We start from the raw sequence: 23,664 nt of genomic DNA, 5'->3' as shown, positions 1-23,664 counted from the left end.
TCGAACACGAAGAATTACTAGTTGCTTAAGCGTTCACGTTAGGGTCACACAATCAATTACCTCTTGAATGTATAGTCTCTATTTCTAATATCTGAACACACAAAGAAACCATAATCTCTTCCTTCACCTTATCGATCTCTTCCTTACAGTAATTCAGTCGTACCAATAACTGCTATTTCTACCAATATATTCACCCTCATAATCTCCAACTATAATACTGCGCCCTCACAACTTTCAGCATACAACTACCCTCATTCCAATCACTGGGATTCTTCACACAGAACTGCCATTCACATTACGATGTTTCATACAAATACAGACTCATTCTCTCTGCAAAACTACAATCAGATTTCAGCATTCAATCTTTCTTCTTCTCAAATAATACCAATCACATTTCTATTCCATAATTCACTTCACAATATTCAGAAACTCTCAATCCTCTTATTCAAAGAACATAACAAACAAAAGAAAAGCGGTAGCACTAAGCTTACCCCGGCTCACAACTATCATAGCGATGGCACCTTAATTAACTTCTACAACTCCTAAATACTTTCCCCTAATTCTCCAGATTTTAACTGTAATTCTGTAATTAACCGCTTTTAATAACTAAATCACTCATCCGTCCTCCTGAATTTCCTATTATATGGACTATTAATATATTTTACCAATATCTGTCAAAAATGAATTAATATCTATTCTACAGGTGAGTATAATGAAGATCTATCAAACCATTTTAGGAAGAAGCCGATGGACGGATTGGAGGAGGAGGAAAATTTAAATTTAGAACCAAAATCGGTAGAACCTACATTCGATAATACACCAAATAATTAATTAGGTGGGCCAGAGGAATTAGTAATTTTGTAGAATTTTGTTAAGTAGTTTTTAGATAGGAATCAATTGTGTATTTGTAAGGACGCTGTACAAATAAGAGTGGAGCTATGTAGAATAGATATTAGTTTATTTTTGTAAGATATTAGAAAAAATAGATTAATAGTCTATAGAATAGTCAGTTTTGGAGGACAGATGATTGATTCAGTTATTAAAAGCAGTTATTATAAGATTACGATTAGAATTTAGAAATCAGTAGCAATTATATAGGAATTGTAGAAGTTTGTTTAGGGGCCAAACTGTAATAGTCATTAGCCAGGGTTAAGCTTGGTGCTTCTTCTTTGTTTCTTTTGTTTTCTTTGTTATTGAAGAATAATGGATAGTTTTTGAATAATGAGAAGTGAATTTGTGAATAAATCAGAGATTGATTTATGAGTTATTGATTATGTAATTGGAGTACTGAGTGATTGAATTATATGAAAGTTATTGAAAGATTGATTATGGATGGAAGATTATGATTGTTGTTTATTGAGAGTTGTGTGTGTGTGTTTTGACAGAGGAAGTCTGTGAGTACAAGAATTTTGTGAATTCAAATTGGTTGGAGTGAAGTCTGTTATTCCTAGTGTTGGATGGAATTTATTGAGTTTTGAGTGGTCTTTTGAGAGTGCAGGGTTGCACATTGTGGTTATCAGTTGATGAAGGAATATTGTTACTGGGAGGAAGCATTGTAGTATTTTTTAGTGTTTTAGTGGTTCGAAATACAGTTAATTGTATGACCCTAATAAGTGAAATTCATGCATTTAGTCTTTCTTTGTGTTCGAATTCCCCTATACAGGTTTATTCTGGAAGGAATTGTAGAATAAGTAAAACGACAATCACAATCACCATTCTTCATAAGCAAATAATAAAGAAAACAAAGAGGTAGCACCAAGCTTACCTTAATTTACGACTCTCAGTCTGGCTCTCAACTTACGACTCTCACTCTGGCTCTCGGCTTATGATTCTCACTTTGGCTCTCGATCTCTCTTTCCTCAATTTATTTATCCTATCAAAAAGATGATTCGTCAGCCAGCGGATTCCAAAGATTATGATCCTTTGAATTCTTAACCATTTATTCTACTAACAACCTATTGTTACCAGCTAAACTGCCTAACTATCAGTTTAATTCTCAAGGTTGTCAATAACCAATCAGTAACTAACTGCAAAGTTTATTTATCGATTCTATAGGATAATATTATATCAAGTGAGTCTTGTTTTCTATATAGAAAGAAAGAAAAAAAAAAGAAAAAAAAAATGATAGTGATAGTGATAGAGACTAGATATATACTAAATGAGTAAAATCACGTGATTGAAGAGATGGTAGAAGTTAGAGAGAAGTCTTCAAACTATAAGGTAAGAGAATCAAATAAGTTGATAGAAGTCTATAACTAATTTATTTAGAAGTTGAAGATGTCCTTGATTCTAAAGAAAAAAATATGTAAAAAATAATAGAAACAAAGAGATTGATTTTATCTTTTTTAATTAACATGTAAGAGAGATCCTATACTAAAATTTAATTCATAAAAGCTAAATAAAGAATTCTTTTAGGTCTTACTATGTCAATCATAAATAACTTGATATATATAATTTCTTAGCATATTAATCTTGCAGATTCATTAGACATGATCAAAAATATGTTCAATGTAAGAAACTAATTATACATAATGCTTCTAATAAATAAATTACATAGAATGACAATGGCAAAAGGAAGCCATATCAATACTTTTTTAATGAAAGCAATAGACCTAAAAAATTATCTAAAAGTAATTTACAAAGTCATTGCAAATTGGATACTTATAATTATTATCCTCAATAGATAGCTACAAAGCTACAAAATGGCAATCTAAAGCATGATTTATATGACAGAAGCAACATTTGAAGATATAATGGATAAGATCTTCATTTAAATCATTGTATAGTAGTCAAAGAACAAAAATTGAGACAAGAAGAAGCATTATTTCTATATTTTTAGTACACTCCTCTTAGAAGATATATACAAATCTAATTTATACAAAGAGATAGAAGAAGAAGAAACTTAACTTAAAGAATCCCACAACATCTTGGATGATGAAGACCTCACTTGTTCAATCAACTTCAAAATAGATCAAGAGGACTGTCAATATTTGTTAGAGCAGCCTCGCAACTATCTGCACCTAGATTTTAAAACCACAAAAACGTGCATTTATTTCAATATTATGCATGTAGAGGACTAAATCACATTGCTCAAAATTGCATACATAATCCATATTACAACTTCAATATCAACTATATAGAAGAGAATACTTATAGTGAATACAATGATAATACAAGCAAGGCAAATCTTGTTGACTACCATAGTAGAAACAAGTATGTTGATTCATGAATAAGTAATCATTTCACTAGAGAGATATCAAACCTCTTATTGATAGATATACAAACTTTGAATAGGGCAATAAAACTTGTAGACATTAAACTCCATAGGATTAAAGCCACTTATATCTCCACTATGTCTACAAGATATGGTGCAGTAAAAATTCACAATATTTTGTATGTTTATGTCTTAAATTACATCATGATCTTAATACACTTATTGAGAGACAATAGCAAGTTAATTGTATTCACAAACAAATAATGTCTAATACTAGACAAGGAACACAATGAAATGTTAATAGTCATAGGAATAAGAAATAAATAGTATGGACTTTATCAATTTCATAAGAAAGAAATAGAATCAAAATTAATTGAAGCAAATATAATAAATATAGAAAAAGAAACATGGTTATGCTATAGAAGGTTTTAATACTTACACTATATTAGACTACAATATCTATCAAAAGTCCATTGGATATAAGAATTGCAACTATTTAGCACTCCTTGAGTAACATTTAAAAATTTTATGGTGGAGTGATATGATTGAGTAAAATTTCTAAAAAATTCAATTCATCATGCAAAAAAAGTACTACAAGTTGTATACTTTGATCTAGTTGGCTCAATAAAAACTCTATTCTTAGAAGGCTCTAAATACTTTGTAGTATTCTTATATTAATTAGATCTATTTTTACATAATAAACACAAAATCTTTAGAAAATTCTAAGAATTTAAATGCAAATTCATACTATAAAAAAAATAAAAAAAAAATAAAAAAAATCATGCGCTTAAAGACAAACAGAGGAGATGAATACTTAACTCAAGTATTTAATAACTTCTTGATCCTCCCTAGGATAAGTTAACAACTTATAATGGCACATATCTTACAATAAAATAGAATTAGCAAAAAGTACAATTAAACTATAGTAAAAAATACATGCTTGATATCAATTGTGTGCCAATTATGTATCTACTTATGATTTGAAGCCATATATTGTATTAACTACTTGGTTAACATTAATTCTATTAGAGCTAATTGAAAGATTACTTCAAAAAAACTATATAATAGGACTAAATTATCTTTAGATTACTTGAAGATATTTAGATCCGTAGTATACCTACATATATCAAAAGAAAATAGATCAAAATTAGAAAGAAAAATCATTAAGTATTCATTCCTATAGTATGATAATCAAACAAAAGTCCATAGGATATTTGACTCTATATATTATATCAAGTCTAATACAATCCTAGAAGACAAAATAGACTTGTTTCCATATGATGATCTTTTACTTAAAGATACAAGTATTACTATAATTTAGTAAGAAAAAAAACAAAATCTCATGATTGAATATAACTCATTAGACAAAGAAGAGAGCGCAAATATCCCTTCAATATCAATAAGCAATCTAATTGATCTGGCTTTGGATGGTGTACTTATATAAGTTCTTCACTAAAAAACCATAAAACAAGGAGGTTAGAAAATATATCCAATTCAAAATAAAAAAAATAAAATAAACTTTAAATTTAAGAATAGTTATATATTTGCACTAAAAAATAATATTAAATCCAAAAACTACAAAGAAGCTATGCAACATATTGGATGGTAAGAAGCAATCAAATAAGAAGTTGAATCAATATTATAAAACAACACTTGAATTCTAGTTGATTTACTTGAATGAAAGGCCCAAATATTGTCAAAGTAGATCTTCAAAACCAAATTAGGTCCTAGTAGCAAATCTGAAAAATTAAAGACTAGAATGGTAGCTTAAGAATATGAGCAAGAAGAAGAAATATACTTCTTCAAAAAAATTGCACTTATAATTAGGTAGTCAACATTCAAAAGAATAATTTCTTTGGCACCAATGAAAAATTAGAAAATACAACACTTAAACAAACAAATAGTCTTTCTTAACAATGTACTAAATGAAGATATCTATATGATACTACCACTAGATTTCAAATAGAAAGGAAGCAAAGAAAAAATTGTAAATTAGAACAAGCATTATATGGCCTTAGTTAAGCCACCAAAGCATGTTATAGATAATTAGACTCCTTCCTTTGCAATTAAAAACTTCAAAAAAGCAATGAAGATTTCAATATGTATTCCATAATTAAAAATAAAAAATATATAATAGTATTATTTTATGTGGATAATATGATTGTGATAGAAGATGATATATTTTACATTCAACAATTTAAGGATAAATTAATGAGCACCTTCAAGATGACTGACTTAAAAGATGCGAAACTTTATTTGGGGATTGAGTTGAAACACACCCTTATCCCTTGTAATAAAGGGAAGTTGATCAGAGATGGGATATTCCACAAGTTGACCGGCCGGCAACTTTTAATCCACCACAGGACAGACTGTAGACTATTGCGATCTAGACAAATGTATTCGCTGCACCATATATGCACGACTGCTCACCGGCCATCGACATTGAATGCGCATGCACTGCTACAATATTTTCAGCACTCGCATAGAGATGAATGCCGAAAATTTCTAGGTCTGCATTGCCTCTGATTTGGCCATCAAGATAGCCTTCTACTGTTGCACCAGTCGCATCAATCCAATAGCCATTATTGTTAGCAGCTTTCTTGAATCGCCGTCCTTCAATCGAAATTTGCACGTGAAAGATTCTTGCCATCGAAAACAAGATTAAAGCTTTCAGGTAATGCTGCTTACGTTACATCAGAAACTGCAGATCACAGATCGGAATCTGGACACAGTGGATCACACATTTTCGTCAGAGGGATTCAGTTATGCCAAACTCTGAAACCCAGATGTTCTAGGGTAGGACATATCTGGATCGACGCACACTTGCACAAGTGGAAATGAGTCCGATATGTCATCTTCTTAAGGTTTACTTGTTGGCCACTTTTCTAGAGCAGGATCTGGATCATGAAAGGACATGAACAGTGCTGCAGATGTTCCGCAAACCATAAGCTGCGGCCACATTCTGACCACTGCTGTGCACTAAATAAGCAAGAGACTGATCCCTGAAACTGTGAACAGGTAATGTGATCCTGTTTGAATTGTATAACGACCCACAATTTAAAATGCCTTCAACACATTCAGTGCGGAGTGATGACATTGAAGATGAGGTCATAACGTATGAAGAAGAAATGGAAGAACTTCTACAAGGACAAAATGTAATCCAAGAGGCATGCTTTTGGATTTGAGGTCACCAGCACACTTTTCTATAATAAGATTATATTTACATATATGTATATTCATACTGCATCAGTTATTCATTCATCTCAAGTCCATCATTGGTGAGTACATGATAAGTATGTGTACAATTATTTTTAAAATGAGATCTGGAACATTCTTACACTACAAGAGGATGGCATATTGTACTAAAATAATGCAAAACAGCATTGGCAAAACTCAACCATGGCTACTAACAAAACTCAAGCTATGTATGTATCAAATTGAAGTGTATTGTACTAGCGTAAATAAACAAATAAGCGAAGCAGGTAATGTGTTAATTTTCATCTAGTTCCAAAACCAATAATAAACTTGTCTACTTATGATTACAAAATATTGTAAAGTCATCTTTGGCAATTTTTTTCTTTTTTTTCTCTGAGAATAAAATATCAATGATGTTTTCTTGTGTGTGTCCATCAGAACCAAGAGTTCATTTCAAGTACTTTACTCTAATCAATCAATATTTTATAGAATGCATCTGGAATATTCCATATAATCACATGAAATGACGTAATCCTAGAAATAACAACAACAACAACAAACTTTCAATTCTTCCACAAACTGACTGCCTAGCTGTTTCTGCAAAACAATTGCAATCCAAGTCACACGTGGGTGATTCATCCATCATCCATTCGGAAGCACCTAATTCTGTTTTTAAAAGGGAATAAATGGTTGGAAAGGTTTCTGAATCCACCCATTCTGAAACTCGTCCAGCTAATAGATCCAAACATATAGGGATCATTCATCCATATACTCTGGCTAGACGACGTTTATTTCATCCATCCGCAATATTCTCATCAACAGCCACTCTTCACGACCGTGAAAAATAAGGCCACGTACGCCTACACGATCCAGCTCGGATGTCCACGACTGCAACCTACCACAAGCTCCCGGTTAGCAGCCATTTATTGTCCGCCCCGTCAGCACACCCCGGGGATGGACTGTCTATGTCAGCAAATCTAGGTGTCAACCGATTGGTTAAGACTGTCACGGTTTTGCCTTCAGCGCGGGCACGGATTCGCGTGGTGGATTGGAAGATATCGACGAAAAATAAGATCGTTGTCGAGTAGTCGCGGCAATTCGTCAAGAAGAGCACGATCGGCGTGCCGCGTTGGCTTGTCGTCGTCGTCGTCGTCCGAGAGAAGCCTTCTGTCGTTGTCTTGCTCCGGTTGTTAAGGCTTGTGGGTTTTGATGGTGGGGGAGGGTGAGCTCGCTATCTCCGGGATCGCCCGCGGCTGCTGTACATTGCAGTGCAGTGCCGTGGGGGAACGATCTTCTAGAGAAGAGCTTGCGTTTCATCTCCTTCAGGACAGCTTTACAGTCAGTGAGTGCCCCTTGCAATCTCTCTCGTGGTGGGCACCATTTCGGTCTGACGAAGCGGTGGGGATTCGGCAATGGTAGCGCTTGCCCCTCGAAGAATGTCTCGGTGAAGTGGATGCCTGCCGATTGGAGGACTTGCCCTTCGGCGCTGCCCGATCACACAGACTTGGAAGTCCGAGCACCTGGGATTCATCTGTGTATCTGCGAAGGTAGTTGGACATCGATGGTGTAGTTATCGACTTGGAAGTTGCGTCTGCAACGCGAGCTCTCTTGCTTTCCTCTGTTGGGTTTAACCTTCAATATTTGTCCTTTTTTTCGTGTGGGCTACGTGCACAGACGTGGAGGGAATGCGCATTTCAATGCCTCAGGTTGTGTGATTTTGAATTTTCGTGCTGGCACCCGAATTTGTCGGCGCGCAAACCATGATATATGAGATCCCTCGCTCCGGGTCATTGCATTTCATGCAGTATAGGGGGCATTCTGGCTGCTCTGATCTAAGGGGATAAATTGACTGGGCGAAGGACAGACAGCTCCGAAGTAGTTCAACTCATGTCTCGTCTGCTTGTTCATTATAGTTACGGAAGTACCAATAATGCATAAAGTCAGCCCGAGTCACTGATTGTGTTCCTTCGAGGCAGCAGACATTCTGACGTGTTTTAAGACGCGTATGCCGCACGCATTACCTTGATTTTCAACGTCGCATTGGGTTGCGTTTTGAGCCTCCGGACGTCGTGGACACTACAATTGTTGTTTGTATTGTACTGCTCTATCTGGGGTTCGCTTACGTTATCGTTGGATTGTAAGAACCGTTGCTACGATTTAAGCTGGATTGCATCCACTTTATGCTCTGTTTCTTCGAAGGGTCTTAGGGTCTGGAGCTAGCTCTCAAGACGAGCCTTATCGAGAAAATTTAGGGCCCTGGTCTTAATCTTTGTTACAATTCACCTTGGGTTCGTGAGTGAGCCCATTCCGGGCCATCTCCGAGATAGGTAGAGACTTGGAACAATTTAGGTGACTTGTTGGAGTTTTGTCCGAAATTGGCTATGTATTGATGGATGGCAGTCCGTATTAAATGAATCAGCGAATGTTAATTTGCATTTGTGTGTGCAGGTTTACGGGTAAACTTGATTTCATGTGGTATTCCGTTTATTGACGACGATGGCGGAAACTTCTTCGGAGGCTCTGATGGAGGAATTGGCGAAGGCACACGGAGAAGCGCGTCAAGTTAAGGCTGATTTGAAGGAAGACACCAAGCGTGTGTCTGCGTTGAATCTACAGTATGCCGAGCTTTCCATGGACGAGGTAAATGATCTTTTTTATTGCATACGTGCCGAGAATCCTTTCATTCACGAGGTATCAGGAAATCAATTAACTCGATTTCTGCCTTTGTTGCAGCGAATCCGCATGTTAGAGGATCAAGTTGAAGATTTAACGGAGAAATTGAAGAGAGCTGAGGTGGGCTCGACATATTCTCTGACTCCGAGCTCTCCAGACCTTGAGAGCCCTAAAACGCAGTCAGACGATGAATACATAGTTGTGGAGCAGGAAGGGCCAAATGATCTTGAGAACAAATTGAAGCTGAAAGAGGCGGAAATGAGAAAAGCAATTGCTCATGCCAAAAGGTTGGAGGATATGTATAACACTGCAGAGCGGAAGACATTGACATTTGAAAGACAGGTAAATAATTTAACACCTTGCTTCAGCCTTAAGATTGAGGAATCCTTGCGTCATTGGTTAACATCCTGAGGAGTTTAGTGTGGTGAGATTTGTGATTGCGGTTCTCGTGGTTCTTACTTCTAGGCTCATTTTTCTTTGAAATTTGACGACTTTGCAGGTGAAAGTACTTGAAGCAAATATGTTTGAAAAGTTTGATGATGCTAATGCGTTACTAGAGAAGGTAAAAGAACTGGAGGAACTGCTCACGGCTGGACAAATCCAGGTATATATCGATTGTCAAGCCATGCGAATGCTCTGTCTTTTGGGTCTGTCCAGTTTTTTCTTCCTCAATTGCCAGACGTCGTATTGTTGGGTATGTCCCTGTCCTCCATGCATTCCCTTCATCTGGATTGGAGCATCCCGCAATATTCGACTCCTTTTTTAAGATCATCACAAAGACATTCTGCATGAAGTACCGTCTCTTATCACGAGTTTGCTTATATGCAGTTGATGGTTTCTAGTTGTGTGTAAAATAGTTCTAATGTGCCACTCTTTTTGTTCTAATTTTGTGACTCCTGTGTGACCAGCAGATTGCTGCTCTGGAAGAGAAATCGAAGAGTAATGATGAGGCACAGAAAAAAGTTGAGTACGAGAAGGTTCTCTTTCTCGAGACAGAAGATCAACTTGTGAAGAACTTCAAGAAGGCACATGATGAAGCTGAGCAATATCGAAACACGATCTTTCAGCTGGAGAACAGTGTCAAAGATGCACAAGAGAAGATTGTTCAACTTGAAAAGTGTATGGAGCCTGCTTCTCGAAAGAACCAAGAGTTGGAGTCAGTAATTGCAGACTTGAATTCTCAATTGAAACGTACCAGCGAAGAAATCTCTTTCTATTCGAGCCACAAGGTGCAGTCTGACAGTGAAAGGGTGGACCTTGACAAGGCACTCAACATGTATCGAAATAAAGCAGACTCTCTAGAACAGGAGCTTCAGATGTACAGAGGCAGGGAGAAGAAGGTAGAGGATGATTTAAGATCCGTGGAAGAGAAGACCGTTGTTCACGAGGCCTCTTCAAGTCCTCTTCATGAGGTCTTGGTAGGTAATTCTATGGATGGTCACGCCTCCAGCGTAGATCTGGATTTGGCCATGTCGCATGGAAGGAGCAACAGTATCGAAGATGAACTGAAGTTTCTGGGGGAGAACGTTATTGCTCATGTGACACAGTCAAAACTCTTGATGAAGGAGTTCACTGAGCTACAATCTGCTCACATATTGTATGCTTGCGAGTCTGAGGTGAGCAAGTCACAGCTGCAGGAACATGTGAAAGATCTGGAAGCGAAAGTGAGTCAGCTTGAACAGGAGATATCATCCTTGAGAGGAAATGAGGACATGATGAAACAAGAAGTGAAGGCCTTGGAAGATAGTGCTTCCTTTTTTGAAGGTTTGAAGTTATCGTATGCTGACTATACATGTAATCTGGAGAAGAAGAGCGCCATTCTGGAAGAAGAGTTGAACTCTGTGAGAGGGGAACTTGCTGCTCACGTATCTGAGCAACAGAAGTGGACGCTGGATTGTGACAGGCTAAGGGGCGTGGAGAGCAGAAATGCGTTGCTGGAGGCGCAGACCATTGATCTTCAAGCTAAATTGGAGACTCCAAGAGTTTGTGAGTTGTGCCTTGCTCTGAAGACACAGATAAAGAATCTGGAGGTTATGTTGGGTGAGCTCAGTTTGGAATTACAAGAATTGAATGGAAGGGAACAGAATTCTCAGAAGGACGTGGAATCGTTAGAGAAGAATAATGTTATTCATGAACAGTTTGCTTCCAAATTAGAGGAAGAAGCCTCGTCACTAGCTGCTGACCACAATATTCGAGTACAGTCAATGGAAGCTCAGATTAATCAACTACAAGAAGAAAATCTGAAAGCCAAGGCGAGCATTGCAGAGCAACGCTTGTGGGCTGAGGAAGCTGCATCTGTGATGATAGAACATGCCGAGTCACTGCACGGGCTGAGAGAAGAATGCTTGGACATGGAGCAACGAGTACCTACAGCTACGATTCTAGGACACGAAGACAGGCAGGCCTTGCAAGCGAGGGTGGAGGGTCTGCACCTCGCGCTCAGGGGTGTGCAGCTGTGTGACGGGTCTGAAGCCCTCCAAATGTGTAAAGAGCTTTTGTCCCTTGAACGAAAGTGTTTGAATTTTCAGGTAAAATCATGCAATTGACATACATAGACATATGTATTGATGTTTTTAAATCAAATAATTTTGATTTGCTAGTTTGATCTCAAGTATTAGTTTCATGAAACACTCATTAGTTTCGCGATTATAGTGTGAGATTCCTATGCGCAGGACATCTGTGATAGTAAACTTATTGAGCACAACCATTGGTTTCGTGGTTGTAATGTTTGGTTTTCGTGAAGCAGGTGCTAGACGTAGCTTACAGAAACACAAGCTTAAAGAGCGAATTAGAGGTGTTGAAGTCAAAAACTAAAGACTTGCAAAATCCTCAAGACAAGCCAGCTATAGAGCCGAAAAAATCATTTCGAGAAGTTTTTCTTGAGGGAGAAGTGCAGTCGCTACGAGCGCAAGTCATAGAGTTACACAGTTTAAGAGCGCAAGCATCAGAACTGCCGTATTTACAAGCACGCCTCGAAAAGCAGCAACTTAGCTTGCGGGCTGCAGAAACCAGAGAATATGAGCAGGTGGGAGTCTTGTTTCACGATTTTAATTTCTACCATTTAACTGCTTTGAATTTGGTTTGTTACTAATTGTGCACAAGGCTTTATTTTAAAACTTTTGTGTCGTTTTTGTGCAGAATTTAGAGTTGGTGGAGGTGCAACGAAAAGTAGCCGCAGCTGAGGAGAAAATATGCTCATTGCAGAGCTCTCTTCTTAATCAGGTATCAGTGGTATGTTTGTTTACTTTAGTTCCTTAATGAACGCCCTATTGTCCTCGTTCTGCCTAACCAAAGATTATGAAAAAGTCGTTTATCAAAAGTTTTCATACCAGCTAAATTAAGCTGATGTGTTAATCTTACAGAAACCAACAACTGAACTCAGAGACAAAATCAATTCTTTACAGAACACGGTCATGAAATTAGAAGCAGAGAATGCTTCTCTCAAGGAGATCGATGTTTTGGAAAAGCTTAAGGCTGAACTTGAGGTCAAGGTTACTGATGAGGTTGCTGACAAGGTTACTGATGAGGTATGTTGCCACCATTTCGTATAGTTCCTGCGAAGTTAATTTCTAATTTCGGAAAACCTGATTTTAATAGCTATATTCTAGTGCCCCAAGGTCGTTTAAGACAAGTTCTTTTGATTTGGATCACAACTTAAAGCTACGATTAGTGTAGTAAAAGGTTATGGACTTGATTGAATGATGACATCAGAATCATTAGAGTGCTCTATTTGAACAATTCAAGTGCGAAATGGCGTTGAAGGATGCATTGAAGAAAATGTAGATTAAAAAGATTCTCGATCTTACATTTCTGCGTGACATTGTTCCGTTCCAGATCATGTTGGAGGATACCTCAGATTCTCAGCAACCTCCCGGTGCATCACAGAAATCAAAGCTGAAGTCTCGTAAGAAGAAATCTGGGAAGAGTGGAAGAAGTTCACCAGAGGAAATCCTTCAAACTGCACACAAGACTCATAGCCCTAGATACCGTATTGCTATTTACCTTTTCTCAGTTATACTGGTTGCTACAATTATCAGGTTCAGCTTGAGATGATGATCTTGAGAACATCTCTCCGAGTTCTCCATTGTTCAAACAGATGAAGTCACTTATTTTTTGTATTTTGTAAAAAGATACTTACCTAGTTAGTAATCAGTTCATTTTGTATAGTTCAAAGTGCTTATATTGGAGAATCATCTTAGGATTACAGTTGATTGACACTGGTAGACAAAAGGCCCTTCACTGTTATCAGTTGGGCAAGTCCAGTCTCCAAGTAGGATTTGCACAATGTTGGATTGCTGGTTATCTATCTTTCTTAAAACTTAAAGATGCATATTTCTTCGATTAGGATTATATGGCTTCTTTTCTATAAAACTTGTTAAGGTAGGATAAGTTCTAAGTTGGCTTACCCACTTCCCAATTTATTTGTTACATGATAAACTTGAAATGAGAAGAAAATGACGTTCCTGTAGTACAATGAATATTCTTACTTGAGTCTCAAAACAGCATGTCACTGGAAACTTCAGGTTCTATTTGCTGAGAGTTTATATTTTAACTCCAAAAGGTTAGCAGACGTTAAGACCTTTACATTACTAATTTATTTATATTATCTGCATAATATTCTCAACATTGGAAATGAATATAACTTACATTTAATTAATCATAAGTTGACAATATTATGTTTAATGACAGAGCAGATATTTCAATAATAAAGAGCATACAATTTGTTGTACAAAACAACCTTTTCAAGAATAATATGTGTACATTAAATTTGATACTGGTACACAAAGAAGATGGTAGATTAATATAGATAATTTATGATATTAATATAGTATTTTTCTATAAATATTTTAAAACCATGAGAATGTAAATTTTATGAAAAAATTTCAACATTTTTAAACACTATGGTATCTACAAAACATACATAATTGTTGTTCTCATTGCATTCAAGCTTCAGTAGACCAAAGCAATTGAACTAATAGAGGTGGGTTCGAACACGGGGAAAGACTGATTATATGAATTGGGTCTGTTAGTGTCACAATTGACTGTACTCTGGCTATCTGAAATCAATTATCAAACTACAAAACACCAAGGCTTCCTACTTCTGTCTTAATTCAACCCATAATCCATTCTACGATTATCAATTCAACAATACTTCTCTCAATTACCATTTTTCATAAGCAAATAATAAAGAAAACAAAGAGGTAGCACCAAGCTTACCCCGACTTACGACTCTCTTAGTCTGGCTCTCGGCTTACTTTCCTCAACCTATTTATCCTACCAAAAAGATGATCCATCAGCCAGCGGATTCCAAAGGTTATGACCCTTTGAATTCTTAACCATTTATTCCACTAACAACTTACTGTTACCAACTAAACTGCCTAACCATCAGTCTAATTCTTAAGGTTATCAATATCCAACCAGTAACTTACCACAAAGTTTATTTACCTATTCTACATAGCCCCACTCCTAATTGTGCAGTGTCCTCGCAAATATTATTAAGCCTCAACTTATAAAGATGTAGCAGCATTGGCTTACAATCTTTTGAATTGGTGACCTTCTCATCTATACATCTTCGTCATCTACCTCAGTGTTTGAGGGTTCTCCATCCAAACGCGCCATCAGATCTTCATTCAACAAACCCAATTCCCATACCTGAGACTCACGTTGGGCAATTTGATTGTCACGCTCCTCCAACATCTTCTACCATTCTTCTGTCGATTTCAAATGTATCTCCGAAGGTGTTATCGCTGAAATTGGTATATTGGTCAGCACTAAATTATTGGCCTCCTTTGCTAATGCAACTAGTTTAGTCTGTAACATCGCAACCTCTACCTGCAACCGTTCTTGCCGTTTCTTCCAATCGGTCTCTATCCTTACTGTCTCAGATACCATATTCACCATCTTCTCCTTAACCACAAAAAAAAACATGATGCTTGTCAAGAGCCCCCCTCCTACTTCTTACTATGGTCGAATCAATTCAGCCGACTCCCCATTTTGTAACAGAAAATCCCATCCCGGGTTTATGGATAGTAAAGTTTAAGCCGATTATTATTAATCCGTATAGTAAATTTTGTATCCATGAAATCTTCCAATTGTACTGAACTATTTGAAAATCCTTCAATAACTTGATATGGTCCATGCCATCGAACTTGAAATTTTCGTGGAAATTTTTTAAATCGACTATCATGAATAAGTACCAAATCATTTCGCATAAAAGCCTTTAGTCTAAGCTTACTATCATAATAAGTCTTCCTCTGTTTTTGGGTAGTTTCCATTATTATTAATGTATTGACTTTAGTTTCATCTAATTTTTCCAATTCTTCTAAATGGTTTCGTAATGTATCCTGATCTCCCAATCTAGTATCTATAGCAATTCGTAAACTTTGGACTTCCAATTCAATAGGTAATATTGTTTCTTGGCCATACACCAATTGGAAAGGGGTAGCATTGGTAATAGCTTTATATGCAGTACGGTATGCCCATAAAGCTGCAAACAACTTAGTGTCCCAATCTGCTCCCACTCTTGAAACTATTTTTGTTAAGATTTTACATAAAATTCTATTAGTCTTTTCCATTTGTCCATTGATTCTAGGGTGAAATGGTACAGTCTTTCAATGTTTTATCTCATATTTAGGCGTGAGTGCTTCGATTGTATTATTTATGAAATGAGTTCTTTGATCACTAACCAATTCTCGTGGACAACCGAACCATATAATAATATTTTCATACAAAAAGGTTGCTACTGTACTTGCACTATCAGTTTTTATAGCTATAGCTTCAGCCCATTTTGTTATGTAATCCGTTGCTATCAATATGTCAAGGACAAGAACTCGATGAAAGCTAAAGAGTAAGTGAGACTTTTCTCAAAGAAATAGGACAAAATAGAAATATGTATATTAAGAAAGAAATTGGAATGGCTATTGCCAAAATACAAGAAAACTAGAGACCCTTGAAACTAGACTAGAAGCAAGAAAGGAGTTGACAAGAGTGAAGAGGGCTTCACTCTTGCCTCTATATATACTATCTAACTAGAAGCCACATGGCGATGTTCTATAAGACCTCCAATATATGTTGACTTTCTAGGCCACATGCCTTTGCTTGCAAGGTAAGTTTTCTATGGATGGACCACGTAGTTAGCTTGTTCTTTAAGCTTCCAACATGTGTGGCACATGGCTAACTTGTTGACCAAGTTTCTAGCCTAAAAGTCAACTATAGACTCCTATAAAGTCAAAGCAGCGTCTATGAAGCTTTTAAGAAGCTTCTCTAGAAGATATTACACAATTAACCTACTTTTATCTACTTTTACATACTTTTATCTATTCATATAGGTAATTATATGTATGTCCGTGACATTACCCCCCCTTCTAGGGACGAGTTCCACGAGGAGCGGTGATTATATATTGAGAAAATCTAATATGCGGCGAATTGTATTTGCTACATACTCTGATCTTTGTTCTCTTCGAAGATAGTTGATGGGTCCTCTTAGCCATCGATAGTGTCCCATTCCAGGGCGAGAAGACCACCCTGTTATTTGATCACTGTTGAGGCCTTCATAACTTCTTTCAAATAATACATTTGAAACACCATCAGGAGTCGTTCCTATCTCCAATAATATCACCAAACATCGAGAATCTCTTCCAAGGTCGTGATACCAAATGCGTTGTATCTCACCATCTATTTGAGGAAGAACATGTCGTTCTTGAGGGTCTTCATCTCGGTTGCGTCGTCTTGAAGGTTGTGACCATCGCAATGTCTCATCCGGTAAGTCAGCAAATGAAGGTTCTTGAGTTGAATCCGCTGGTTGTTGGCTCTCCATCTAATTAGCGTCACAAATACAAAGAAGCTACAAACAAGGATAGGAAATTGAATGTTATCTTGCCTCAATCTTGTCTCTTTCATAAGAGAGGTTTTCATCTTGGTTTTGATGGATGTCGTTGATGAAAAACTTTGACTTTAGCTGATGCATTTGCTAGATTCCTGGATGGCTCCCATGTGCGCTCACTAATATCATATCCGCGCCAATGAACAAGATATTCCAGCGTATTTCGGCGCCGCCTTGAGTCTAATATCTCTTCCACCTCAAATTCTTCATTATTATCTACTTCTATAGGAGGCGGTGGCATTTGTCTTCTTCCTTGTATATCCACTGTCTTATATGGTTCAAGAAGAGACACGTGGAATACAGGATGGATCTTCATTGACTCCGGTAGATGTAACCGATATGCAATTGGGTTGATCTGTTCAGAAACAGAAAAGGGGCCAAGCCTACGATAGTCCAATTTGTCACAAGGTCGAGTGGTCTTGATATTGCGACGAAGTAGCCATACCTTATCACCCACGTTGAGTTGTGGTTGCTCTTTACGATATACATCTGCATTTATCTTTTGTCGTTCTTGAGCTTTCTTCAACTGCGCCTTCATTATTGCATGTAACTCTGACAACCGATTTGCCATATCTTCTGCTGCAGGATTATCAACTTTTGAAAAATCAAAAGTATCAAGTCGTGGATGATAGCCATAATTGGCAAAGAAAGGTGTTTGTTGCGTGGAGGAATGTACCGTATTATTATAAGCAAACTCTGCCAATGGCAGAAGGTTTGTCCAATCATCTTGTTGGTAGTTGATGGTACACCTTAAATACTGTTCCAAGACTTGGTTTACGCGCTCTGTTTGTCCATCAGTTTGAGGATGGAAAGCTGAAGATAGCTTTATGTCCACTTTTAAAATCTTGAAAAGAGTCCTCCAGAATCTCGACACAAATTGAGTTCCCCTATCCGATATGATATCTTTAGGTAATCCATGATAGCGATAGATATTATCAATGAAAAGCTTAGCTGTTTCTTCACCTGTGATAGATTTTGTACATGGCATAAAATGTGCCATCTTGGTGAAACGATCTACTATCACAAATATAGAATCATAAGATCTTGAGTTTGGAAGATCTGTGATGAAATCCATAGAAACAGAAGACCATGGTTGTTCTGGTATAGGTAATGGCTGAAGAAGTCCGTAAGGTTGATGTCGAGGAATTTTTGATCTTGAACAAATATCACATGATTGTACAAAGTCTTTGACTGACTTCCACATTTGTGGCCACCAAAAATCTCTTGATATGAGTTCCAGAGTCTTATTATATCCAAAGTGCCCTGCTGCTGGAAAGTCATGACGTGCTTGAAGAACACGCAAACGTGCTTTTCCTTCTGGAACATATAGGCGTCCTTCAAAATATAATAGATTATTCTTGAACTCGAACTTAGAAGAATCATGAGACTTGGAAGAATTATTCTCGATATCATGAACAAGAGGGTCTGAGGACATACTGGACTGGATTTGCTTGAGAAAAGTTGAATCAACAGTCAGTGTTGATTTCACTGCTCGGAGATGAAATTGCTCCGGTTTCAAGAGGACCGTTCTTTGTTGCTCAAAAGCTGCATCTCCTTCTTTTGGTGCAAAATAAGAACGTCTAGATAGAGCATCGGACAAACCTTGTTATTTTCCTGGCCGATAAGTGATAATGAAGTCGAATCTTGACAAAGACATACTCCAACGAGCTTGATGACGATTCAACACGCGTGCTGACATGAAATACTCGAGGTTCTTGTGATCTGTATACACAGTGACTGGACTAGAAGCACCTTCTAGATAATGACGCCATTCTTGAAAAGAATCCACGATTGCAAGAAGTTCTTTATCGTGGATCTCATAATTGATCTCGGCTGCTGAGAATTTTCTTGAATGAAAAGCTATCGGATGAAGTTTGTCATCTGTTCCCATTTGTGATAAAACTGCACCCAAGGCAAAATCCGATGCGTCTGTTTCCATAAAAAATACCTTGGAAAAGTCAACACGATATAAGACTGGTGCAGAGACAAACGATGTCTTCAAGGCTTCAAATGCTGCTTCCGCTTCTTGATTCCATTGGAATTTATCTTTACTAGTCAAGCGTGTAAGTGGAGCTGCAACTCGTGAGAAGTCTTTGATGAAGATCCGATAGTAATTGGCAAATCCCAAGAAACATTGGACATCTCTTACAGTCTTTGGAATCTTCCAATCCATGATTGTTTGGACTTTCTTAGAATCCATCATAAGACCATCATTTGAAATGATGTATCCTAAAAAATCAACTTGAGTAGTGTGAAATACACACTTTTCTATCTTGGCGTACAATCCTGCATCTCTAAGTTTTTGTAATACTTGACGAACATGTATTTCATGTTCTTCAACATTCTTAGAATAAATCAGGATATCGTCTAGGTAGCAGACGACAAAATTGTCTAAGAATTCACGAAATACATCATTCATGAGATGTTGAAAAGCAGCTGGTGCATTCGTGAGTCCAAAAGGCATGACATTATATTCAAAATGCCCGTACCTGGTTCGAAACGCAGTCTTCCATTCATCTCCTTCTTTGATCCGTACTAGATTATATGCTCCTCTTAGATCTATTTTTGTATAGATCTTAGCTTGATTTAACTGGTCAAGGAGTCCTGATATCAAAGGTAATGGATACCTGTTCTTGATTGTGATCTTGTTGAGTCCTCGATAGTCAACACACATTCGTAAAGATCCATCTTTTTTCTTTACGAATAAAATTGGAGCTCCTGCTGGAGATTTTGAATGGCGTATGAAATTCTTCGCTAAATTCTCGTCAATATATGTCTTGAGTTCAGCCAACTCATCTTGCGATAAACTGTAAATTGGTCCAAATGGTGGCTGAGTTCCTTCCTTGAGATCGATTGAACAATCGTATGGGCGATGCTCAGAAAGAATATCTGCATTCTTTTTCTCAAAAACGTCTTGATAATCCTGATATTGACTTGGAATGCCACTTGAAGTCTTTACGCTTTCAGAAATAGGTGCAGCATAAATAGCAAAAGTTGATCCTTCTTTTGCTGCGTGTATAAATGCTTTTGCACCTATAAGTGCGGGTTTTACTATACTAGACTCATGGTTTTTTACTTGATTAATAGAACTGTTACTAATGCTCTGAGGAAAATCAAGTTTACGAGAAATCCAATCTATTCGAGGATTATACTTTTCTAACCATGATAAGCCTAAAATTACTGGATTAGAGGGAGATCTAATTATATTAAAAATTACGCAACTACTATGACCATTTATTACTACATCTACAGGAAGTGTTTCGTGAGTTACATCTCCCGAAGACAACGGACGACCATCTATGACTTCTACGTGTACAGGTTTAGTTTTTTGTATTAATGATATTCTATGACATCTAGGAAATTCTTCATCTAAAAAACAAGCTGAGGCTCCTGAATCTATCAAGGCAGAGGCTTTGTAATTATTAGGTCCTAAACGCACATCTATTATAAAACAAGGAGATGGTTCTGAGGAGAGGATAGGACCTTCATTAGAAGTTATACAAGATTCCAGCCGCACGGTCCCTATTGTAGCTGGACGTACTTGTTTTCCGACATACTGTCTTCTTTGACAGCCGTACTCCTCATTTTGTAGTTACGTCGCTTCTTTGGACAATGTTGAGTAGTGTGCTTAGGTTCTCCATAATATAAGCACAATCCTTCTTGTCGACGACGAGACTTTTCTTGCTCAGTAAGAGGTTTAAAACGTACCGCATCAATTTGCATATCCTCTACTTCTGAAGGTATGTGTTGAGGAGACGTCGGTGTTGCCATTGAATTGTAGTAACGTTGAGGCCTACTTGTGCGACTCTCGGATCGAAATTCAAAAAGTCCATTGTCGCACTTCACAGCAAAGTCAATTGCTTGACTCAATGTTTGAGGATCAGGTAAATTAAGCATCAATTTCTTTACCTCATATTGTAATCCGTAGAGAAATTGACTCACAAGTGCGGCATCATCCCACTTGATATCAGTTGCAAGTTGTCGAAATTGCGAAGCATATAATGTTACTGATCGATTGCTTTGTCGCAAAATACGGATCTTGTTGGTTGCAACACGAATTGCATCATGTTCTCCAAACATGGATCGAAACTCCGCCAAAAAAGCCTCCAGATTATCCAATATTGGATCTCGTCGTTCAAGAAAAGATGAAAACCATGACAATGCTGAACTTGAAAGAAGTGTACCAATGAATCTAACTTGTGACCCTGGAGTTGGATAGCTCTGGGGTTGAAGTTCAATCACTAATTGGACCTAATTGATGAATCCTCGAAACTTGGATCTGGTACCATCAAACTTCTCGGGCAAGGCCACTCTCGGTTCTCTAACACTCGAAGGGTATTCCATTCTGGGAGAAGGGACATGGTTTGGTGCAGATGTTGAAGCAGCCCCAATCATCTCTATATCTTCACTTCCTACCATTCTTGTTGCTCCTTGTGGTGGTAAATTGAGTTGATGCATCGCAAGCATTAACTCCCTCAATTGTTCTTGCATCTGTGCCATTGCACTCTTCATTTCAACAAGCTCTGCCATAGTAGCACTTAGAAAAGAGAAGATGTCTAATAACGCTCAAAACAAATAGAAGAGAGGAATTGATAACAAAGAAAATACTAAGAACAATATCAGTTTAAAAGAGGGTAATCCGCAACTTCTAATGCGCTTATGTCTTATCAAGAAAAAAGGGTAATCCACTCTTAATCAAGAAAAGACAAAGCTCTCATATTGTAAGTGTACTCTTGTCAATCTGTCAAGGACAAGAACTCGATGAAAGCTAAAGAGTAAGTGAGACTTTTCTCAAAGAAATAGGACAAAATAGAAATATGTATATTAAGAAAGAAATTGGAATGGCTATTGCTAAAATACAAGAAAACTAGAGACCCTTGAAACTAGACTAGAAGCAAGAAAGGAGTTGACAAGAGTGAAGAGGGCTTCACTCTTGCCTCTATATATACTATCTAACTAGAAGCCACATGGCGGTGTTCTATAAGACCTCCAATATATGTTGACTTTCTAGGCCACATGCCTTTGCTTGCAAGGCAAGTTTTCTATGGATGGACCACGTAGTTAGCTTGTTCTTTAAGCTTCCAACATGTGTGGCACATGGCTAACTTGTTGACCAAGTTTCTAGCCTAAAAGTCAACTATAGACTCCTATAAAGTCAAAGCAGCATCTATGAAGCTTCTAAGAAGCTTCTCTAGAAGATATTACACAATTAACCTACTTTTATCTACTTTTACATACTTTTATCTATTCATATAGGTAATTATATGTATGTCCGTGACACAATATATATCATTTTTGTCTATTTCTCGAGGCTGGTGCAATTGGTCCCCCAAAATCAATTTTTCATTTATCAAAAGGCGCTTGAGTCAAAATTGGTACCAATAGCATTGCTGAAGTTCCAGTAGGTTGACCCTTTCTCTCACATGGATCACAATGACGGACGAATTGGTGGGCATCTGCAAACATTATTGGCTACCAATAACCAGCCTGTAAAGCTTTACGAGCCATGTTGTCCCCTGCAAAATGTCCAACACAACTGTCCAAGTGGCAACCTTGTAATATAGTACACACTTCAGTCTGATAAATACAGCATCGCAACACTCCATCCTTGCCTTGTTTATATAAAGCTTCAACAATCATCGTATAAGGTGCACATTTTAATATTAAACATCATTTAAGCTTTTCATTGAAATTGAGTGGAAAGGTTTGAAATATCAAGTATTGAATTATTTCATTATACTCCGGAATAATTACATCTACCACAAACAGTTTTGCATCAGGTAGTGCACCGTTAATGGGTTCGTTACCCAATATATTGGATAACCAAGATAAATGGTCTGCATTAGAATGTGATTTTTCTGGTCTTACCTGAATAGTAAAGTCAAATTCCTACAAGAGTAGAAGCCATCGTGCCATACAACCACTCAATTGAGGCTTATTAATCATATATTTTAAAGCATCATGGTCAACATGGAAAAAAAAAATTATAATCAAGAAGATAATGTTGAAACTTTTGTACGAAATAAATCATTCTCAATGCTTTTCTTTCGGTTGTTGTATAATTTCTTCCAGCTGCTATCAATTAACAACTTGCATAATAAATAGGGTGATCAAAACCTCGGTCATCTTTTTGGCTTAACACAGAATCAATCGCGACATTAGATGCATCTACATAAACTTGGAATGGTTTTGTCCAATAAGGTGCTACCAATATTGGTATTGAAATCAATTTTTGTTTCAATGTTTTGAATGCAATTGTACATTCTTTTGTCCAAAATGGACTAGTCCCATCGGTTGGTGGTTTTTTCAAGAGATTTGTCAAAGAAAGATATATAACTGCAAATAGATAGATAAATCACCGATAATAACTGACATAGCTGATAAATGCTCGAACACCCGTAATAGTATCTAGTTACTTTAATTCTACTATAATCTTTATTTTATTCGAATTTGTAGCAATGCCTGCCATCGAAACTATATGATCCAATAATTTACCAGAAGGCAAACCAAATTGATATTTTTTTGAATTTAAAGAAATTCCATATTTGGCACATTGATTCAAATATTGACCTAGACATTCTAAATGCCTCGCTCTCGTACTAAATGTACAGAAATCATCTGGAAATATTTCCATTCAAATTCATAGATAATCCTCGAACGCTTATGTCATTATCCTTTGAAATGTAGCTGGTGCATTAGA

General features: G+C 37.0%; 1 protein-coding gene across 9 annotated transcripts; it reads left to right on the top strand.

Moving 5' to 3' along the window:
• The first annotated feature begins 7,616 nt into the window (after window positions 1-7,616).
• On the top strand, window positions 7,617-13,432 carry LOC112275979 (uncharacterized). 9 transcript variants are annotated; one of them, XM_090246550.1, is made up of 9 exons: window positions 7,617-7,956; window positions 8,858-9,049; window positions 9,143-9,424; window positions 9,582-9,686; window positions 9,994-11,610; window positions 11,829-12,107; window positions 12,221-12,304; window positions 12,487-12,609; window positions 12,917-13,432. In XM_090246550.1, exons 2-9 carry the CDS (start codon window positions 8,906-8,908, stop codon window positions 13,133-13,135), a joined length of 2,853 nt encoding a protein of 950 aa, XP_090102676.1. In that variant the 5' UTR covers window positions 7,617-7,956; window positions 8,858-8,905; the 3' UTR covers window positions 13,136-13,432. The 9 variants fall into 9 exon arrangements, with proteins under 9 accessions (XP_090102676.1, XP_024362644.1, XP_024362646.1 ...); XM_024506876.3 differs by having other exon boundaries at window positions 7,632-7,956; window positions 12,445-12,609; XM_024506878.3 differs by having other exon boundaries at window positions 7,642-7,956; window positions 9,991-11,610.
• The last annotated feature ends 10,232 nt before the right edge of the window (window positions 13,433-23,664 follow it).

This window comes from Physcomitrium patens, chromosome 23, assembly GCF_059467195.1.
Source record: "Physcomitrium patens ecotype Gransden chromosome 23, ASM5946719v1, whole genome shotgun sequence".
NCBI lineage: Eukaryota > Viridiplantae > Streptophyta > Bryopsida > Funariales > Funariaceae > Physcomitrium > Physcomitrium patens.
This window is presented reverse-complemented; position numbering and strand designations above follow the sequence as displayed.